A 7,912-nucleotide genomic window follows, 5' to 3' on the forward strand; every position below is an offset into this window, starting at 1 on the left:
CGGCATATTGTTCATCTCTCTCATCATTCTCGCCGGCCGGTTGAGGATGACGAGCAAATGAGAGAGAGATGAACAAAAAGATAGATACTCGTCAAGACATGGAAGAAAAATAAAGCTTAGAAATGATTTTATAGATGAACTCGGGTTGTTCAAATTAGGCAAGTAAATAGCTGGTCTTTGCGAGGATTTGAGGAGGATAGCACAAAATAGACTGAGAAACAGACGTGCGTAACAACGTTAATTTGTTTCCCATGTTTAGGGAGCTTATTTTGAGTAATGCTCTCTCGGAAAAGACTAGGTCTATAACATTGTGACCATGCCATCCTTATTTACTTAACACGTTTTACCAACAAAAGTTAGATTAGGAGGAATTGTCACACCATGCATGGTTTCTTACAAGGATTAATTTCAGTTTACACCCCTGAAGGTTGGGGTTAACATCATTTCACTCCCCATACTTTTAATTTTAAAAATTTACTCCCTAAAGTTTTCAATTTTCATAAATCATGCTCAATTGTTGAAATTCCGTCTAATTCGGACATTAATTTTGACTTCATAACTCACAAAAAGAGCTAAAATAGTCTTATAACATCATAAATCGTCTTTTATGACATTTTTTCTAAGATTTCATGCTATCATTTAACTTCTAAATTAGACGGAATTTTAACAATTGTGTATGATTTATGAAAATTGGAGACTTTAGGGGGTAAATTTTCAAAATTAAAAGTATGAGGAGTGAAACGATGTTAATCCCAAACCTCAGATATGTAAACTGAAATTAATCATTGTTACAATATAATTCAGGGTTTGAAACTCTGAAAGACCATTGTAGGATATTCAAGGTGAAGAGCCGGTTTCGACCCAGATCCTTGATACAAATACAAAAATATCAATCCTGAACATCATGTATATTTAGTCGACTCGTTGCTAAATAGATTAGGCATAGTACTAGCTAGTATAAATATGACCTTTAATTACATCGCTTATACTGGTCGATCTAGATGTTCGATCTGTTAACATTTTGTCACTGAAAACCCAGAGAAATCATGAAAGGTTTAGCCTTGCTAACAAGCAGAAAGGGAGAGATTGAATGACCGGCCAGACTTAGAGTGAGACGATCACATAACTGCTTGCAACATCAGAGTTTAAACGACAAAATTTACACTTACCACACCATTAATATCGATCACACATAGTTTGTTTGTTACATCAGAACTATGCTGCAAGATGATCGATTCTTCCAACCCTTGAACACCAATCAAGGTAATAAGAGGCGCTTAAAACGAACTACGTACGCTACCTCAGTCCTGCTGTAAAAGAACATGTACAGGTAGATTTTACTGAGAATTAACATTCATACATGCAACTTACAACACAGAAATTAAGAAAGATAGAAGAACTGCCCAACTAATAAACCGATCGACTAGACCTTTAATAGCATGAGAAGTGAATTATTAATTGAAAGCTAATAACCAAACTGATGCATATATGCATGAGGATTAATTGAACTATCGAGTTGAGACGGCGGCCAGGTTCTTGTCATGAGCTACAGAGAGCTAGAGAGACTTAAAGTCTCAAACGTAGATCAATGTCGACCTGATCATTTCCCTCATAATCGTTAGGGAGCAGTACCCGATCTGCACCAGCACCAGCACCACCGCCGATATAATTCTGGGTTGCGGACTCGCCAGATTTCGTGTCGAACATAGGGTTTATACTGGGGTACCGGACACCGGTTGGAAACAGTACTTGACTACGTTGAGGAGGAAGAAAGTGTTGGCATTCCTGATACTGATGATCCTCCTCGTGCTCCAACATGGCCATTCTTGCTAGCTTCCTTTCTCTTTTGTGTGCATTTTGATGGCCACCTAATGCTTGAGAATTCTCAAACTCTCGACCGCAGTAGTGACACACAAACTGCTTCTTGCTCTTCGTTGTCACCACTCCGTCTTCACAGGGATCGGCCATGAGCGAAAACCCGAATAGCTTGATTGCTGATGATGAAGGTTTGGTGTTCTGATCAGCAACCGATGCACTCATCTTACTTGATTATTCTAGCTAGTAATAAAACCGTGTGCCTGAAGGGTATAACTAGTTACTAATATTGTGGATGAATTTTGGTGAAATGCTCATAGGGAAATTGAAAGGTACTTGAACATAAATGTTCGTGGAATCATGGTTTCAAACAAGAACTCTATCTAGTTCTGGGTACGTGGAAGGGAATTTATAGTGCGAGGGATTGAAAAATGAAAATGATAACTCCACAGACCTTATTATTTACTGTCTTAAATTATACTCTTATTTAGGATTGTCGGTGAGTTATAACTTAAAGGAACGCGTCAGTCCATTGAAATAGTAAAAGTAACAAAGAAATTAAATAGCTCACTAAGAAAGTTTTAGTCACAAGTATAAAAATACTCATGCAATCTTACATGCAACTAGTACGGAATAAAAGCAAATAAGAAACCCAATAGTTATTTTCTGACGATGCTACAGATCGAAGCTAGGAACCGAAACAGAATCAAGCATTTTCCTAGTTATTAGTTAAAATATTATTGTTACTTACGATTGAGTTGGATGGACATTGAAAGGGAAAACCTATGAAAAAAAAATTCTTGATTGATTTTGGACCTCAATAATTTTGAAGTTCAATTTCACGTCCATGCATATTCTTAGTTTGCAAAAGAAGAAAAGTACTATGATAGATGAGGAGTCTAATATATCGAGTAATTAAATGAAATAATTAGAAATAAACTATATCATTAAGGTATTTGATGATATATAGTTATACGTGTTGATTTTTTGTGGAAGTTCTTTCTTTTTCTTTTTTTTTGAAAGGAAGGACGCCAAGCCTTATATTAAGTAAAGGTGGAAATTATATAAACATGACTTATTCCGGAGGGGCCACGTAAGAATCAAGCCATGAGACTACCGTAGAGTAATCAAATGTAATCACCTATCAAAGTTTGAAAAAATCCAAATAAAACAAAATTCGAAATGAAAACAAAACGAAACAAATATCTAAGCAAACTTAATGCTAGCAAACTAGCTTATTAGAGAATGGTAACTCTAGGATTGCCCTACTCAGAGAGAGTGCCCCTACAGTTCGCAGTCGCAAAACCTCCATAAGAGTCTTCTACGCATGGAACAACAGAACCAGGATTGGGCCCAGACCTGAGCCCAAAAACCCAGATCTAAACCCAATCCATTAGCACCTTCTTCCTCGTCCGACCTGCGACCACCATCTACGGCAGCCATCCACCATCATCTGACGACCACCCATCAACCTCAAGCTGCCAGCCCTGAACCCTCACCGTCCTGAGTCCTGTCGGCTTCATCACTGCAATTTCAACCACTAGATCTAGTGGCCGAGCCCGCAAACCCCAAGCCCAATGATATGTCGTTGACGAAGTCATAGCCAGATTCGAATCCAGATCTGCCGACCACAGCCCCAACGGCCACTCTAACATCCAGCGTTGACCAACGTGCAACCAGCCACTAAGCAGAGAAACTCCGATGTTAGTCACGTTCGACACAGCTGCCGACACCAAACACCATGCATTCCACACGCCGCCATAAAGACCCGGCACCCGACCATCACCCACACCCGCAGAAAGAGGTCGAGCAATCCAACATACCACGCCCTTAACCGTCTCGATCCCATACGCTCTTCCTCCCTCAAGACCAAACACCATCAAAAAGGTAAAACCACCTCCCGGAACCTGACGATCGATGTGGAGAGAACTCCACACCGCCCCTATCTGTTTCGTTGTGCCGCAATTGTCTACCTTTGAGAAGGGAGAGCAGCGCCGCCATGAGAGAACCCTAGGGTTCGAACCTGTTTTGCTCCGCAAAAGTTGGAGCCCCATTCTTCCCAACCTAATAGTTAACTTTTTTTATGGAAGTTCTTGAAAGTTTTTTTAAGGTCATTGTTATCTCAACATGTCAACTTCAAGTCATATCACATGAAATTTACCCCTTTTTTGATAGAATGACATGTCACTTCTTGACGACGTATTGAGAAAACTGTGAAAGTAGTGGAGTACTACTGAGTCAGACAATTAACGTCATTGTCTGATATCAGATCTTCGATAAGTCGCACTATATAGGTAACATGGGGGTGGATCCGTGACGTACAAGATTATAATCAAGATTATAACCAGAATATCAGTCATTAAATCTATTAACAACTAACGGTTGAGATTAGTCATAAAACTAAATTTTTTTCTTTTCTTTTCAATTTATTTAAATCAATTAAGGAAATCTATCTATTAAAAACATAATGAAAATTGATGATAGTAAATGGGTTTCAATAGGAAACCATGAACTTCCTATTAATTGTATTCTAAAATGAGAGTAGGTAATCATCAATTTTCATTATGTTTTTAACAGATAGATTTCCTTAATTGATTTAAATAAAATGAAAAGAAAAGAAAAATGATTTAATTTTATGACTAATCTCAACTGTTAGTTGTTAATAGATCTAATTACTAATATTCTGGTTATAATTTTGATTATAATCTATTATAATCTTGTATATTACGGATCTGCCCCCTTTAACATTTTAACATGGGGGCGGATCCGTGGCATACAAGAATATAATTAAAATTATAACTAGAATATTATCTATTAGATCTAATAACAACTGACGGTTGAGATTAGTCATAAAACTAAATTTCTTTTCTTTTCTTTTCTTTTCTTTTCTTTTTCTTTAATTCAATTTATGAAATCTATCTAAATAAAAATTGATGATTACTATTCTCCATTTGGAATATAATTAAGAGAAAATAATTTGTTTCCTATTGAAACTCATTTACTAGAGCTAGAGGAAAGAAATTAAATTAAGTCTCAAATATCACGTTAGAAAATTGACTGTAGTCGAAAGTGTCATCTAGTGCACTTTAGACGTACTTATTTCAGCTTCTTGTTTTTTTTATTATCAAAAGTTTTTTGTTGTTCATAACATAATTGAGATGATCTGAGTACTTCCAAACATAATTTGATCATAAGTTTTCCAACATGTTATGGCATACATCATTTAGATAATTTTTTTTTCCTTTGAAGAAGAAGAGGTAGATGATGATGGTACTCTCTAGTAAATGTGTTTCATCTTATATTTATTTTTTTCTTTTTTTATCTAGTAAATGGGTTTCAATAAGAAACCATGAACTTCTTGTTAATTGTATTCTAAAATAACAATAGGCAGTCATCAATTTTTATTATATTTTTAAAATATAGATTTCCTTAATTGATTTAAATAAAATGAAAAGAAAAAAAATTTAGTTTTATGACTAATCTCAACAGTTAGTTGTTAATAGATCTAATGACTGATATTCTTGTTATAATTTTAATTATAATCTTGTATGTCACGGATCCGCCCCCAGGTAACATAGCTTCATTTTGGACCTTTTGTTATTGACAATAATTGAATCATTTGAATCATTTGATAAGTCGCACTATAGGACCTTTTGTTGATAAAATTGTTACTTGCCATACGATAAACATCATCCCACGCATGAATCATACCGTACTCCTAAAGCCAAAATACAACGTGATTACTCATTCGTACGTGCCCCACCCTACTTCTTTCTTGATCCCCGACGATACGCAGGGCAAAAGGTTAATGAACTACATGCATGATGCGCAATCCAAAACTACAGAAACTATTGGACTAGGTAATGTTTGCCACTATGGGCCTGCCTTCTTAGCAAAACACGTACCCTTCACCACATCTCTGGTCATCGTCTACCCTTCGCCCAGCTAATTCTGCTTTTCAGTTCTCACTATTATTTGTACGTGCATACTCAGTTCTTACCATATAAAGCCCCTATATCCTGATCATCATCAATCCATCTTCAGAACAAAATCTTCGAGAACAGTACATCTGTACATGCATGCTTGTGATCTTTGCTGTTTGCTAGCCCCTGCAACAGTGATGATCGAGTTGGAACTTGGAAGATACCTGACCCAGTAGTAACCTCAATATTAACTTTGCACTGTATATACGTAGCTGTTAAAGTGCAACCAAACAAATATTATTGAAGCACCAAAACCTCCGGCCCCTACCTGAAGGGACCTCCAGGCTTTCAGCAGAAAACGCTATTCTCTCGTTCTGGTGTTTTGTCGTTTTTTTATGTAATCGCTTATTCATTGACTGCCATTCTAATTTCTAAGGATCTTGTGAGCTAGAAGAGCCTGTATTATCGGAAAAGCACACCGGCCAGTCTCTAGTGGTGTCGCCTCCACAATCGTTATAGGCTAGGCTTGGTCATATGTTAGCTACTGGCCTTTGAAATTAAATTCTTCTAAAGTGTTACTAGGGCATATATGCCGCTCGAGATCATCATTCATATGAATTGAGATAGACTACTCGAGTTTTGTCGTCACTTTGTGTTTGCCAAAGTCACGAAGTCGATCATTATGTGATTAGAGCTGCACCAATAAGGCAATTATAACACTGAAGACATACACATTCTCTTATAACACTGAAGACATGCATATATAGTTGGCAGTTGGCACACATCAAAGATTCCAGAGTACTAGGATATCAGGGAAAGTTGAATGGCCCCGTGCCACCAACATCTTCTTCTGATGAGTCTGGTTCGCCATTTTTGTTTGTTATGGTAAACTGGCATGGGAAGGGCCAATTAATTATCTCATGCCAGTTCATTTCTATCTTTTTGAGCTGCAGGCAGGGCCTATCAACCTGGGTTTGCCTACCATTGTGCTTGTTAGAAAAGCTTAACGAAAGACAATAACTCAACTACTCGTCTACTCAAGTGATTAAGATGTCATTATTAGTAACAATGTAAAAAACAAATCTAAAAAACTCAAAACAAAACCTAATGCATTAGGAGCATATGCTTTTTTTTCAATCAAATGAGGCGGATGCTACATGGATTCTCTTAAGACGTAATAAGAGGTTACCGGTTCGAACCTCAGCTTGTCCAAAATATCTCTTGAGGAGACGTCATACCTAAATTTCTCCCAGTCCTAGAGTGATAACTCACTCAGCCACCACTTTATTTGACCAAAAAAAAAAAAACCTCAGTTTTGTCTCTAACCCTAAGACTCGCCGCACCTAGGCACCGCCAATCATGAGTTTATGCCCAAAGAGAATGGGATGAACATTTTTTGGGTAATCAGGATTGAAACAGTGGTTTCAATGCTAAGCGTTATACTGGACAGAAAATAAAAAACAAACACAGCAGCTTGTTTACCTAGTGAAACCTCAATTTGAGGAAAAACATTGTCAGGTCTTTAACTCCTGAAATTCCCTAATGAAAAAACAATTCACTATGAATGAGAACGAGTCAATTACAAACCACGTAGCACTGGCCGTGAATACTATCTCTAGAACCCTAGCAGATATGTTTGAAGCACTTTTCTTCTTCAAGTAATCTTCTTCTTCACTCTCCAAGGAACTAACCACATCCTTGATCCTTCAATCACATAAAAAATAAGTTCAACTCAACACGGAACAGTTAAACTTTTGACCTTACAAAGTTTTGCAGCGAAAATTACTATCTTTCAAACACCATGTGTGCAAAGGTAGTATCCATATGTACGTGCTACGTCTTCTATATATATTACTATATATATTACTCCAATATACTTGCGCTCACCAACTCCTAGTTCTCAATGTTTCCAACCTAATAGGAATCCAAATAAGAAATCCAATTATAACTAAATCACAAAATAAGTCGCAATATATTATCACTAATAAAACATAAAAGAATATCCTACACAACGTAGGGTTTATTTCCACACCCAATCTCCATGTATCAATTAACTTAAATACAAATAGCCAATCAGATCTATTCAAAATAGATCATCTTTTCTTTAACCACACAGAATCATATATATGAGAGATCCTAACCAAGTTTGGACTCAATCACTCACACAACAATCT

General features: G+C 36.8%; 1 protein-coding gene across 1 annotated transcript; it reads right to left on the bottom strand.

Moving 5' to 3' along the window:
* Nucleotides 1-1,566: 1,566 nt before the first annotated feature.
* On the bottom strand, nt 1,567-2,040 carry LOC101292396. Its single transcript, XM_004296207.1, has one exon. The coding sequence runs from the start codon at nt 2,038-2,040 to the stop codon at nt 1,567-1,569; it is 474 nt and encodes a 157-aa protein (XP_004296255.1).
* Nucleotides 2,041-7,912: the final 5,872 nt, after the last annotated feature.

Source organism: Fragaria vesca, linkage group LG3 (assembly GCF_000184155.1).
Source record: "Fragaria vesca subsp. vesca linkage group LG3, FraVesHawaii_1.0, whole genome shotgun sequence".
Classification (NCBI taxonomy): domain Eukaryota; kingdom Viridiplantae; phylum Streptophyta; class Magnoliopsida; order Rosales; family Rosaceae; genus Fragaria; species Fragaria vesca.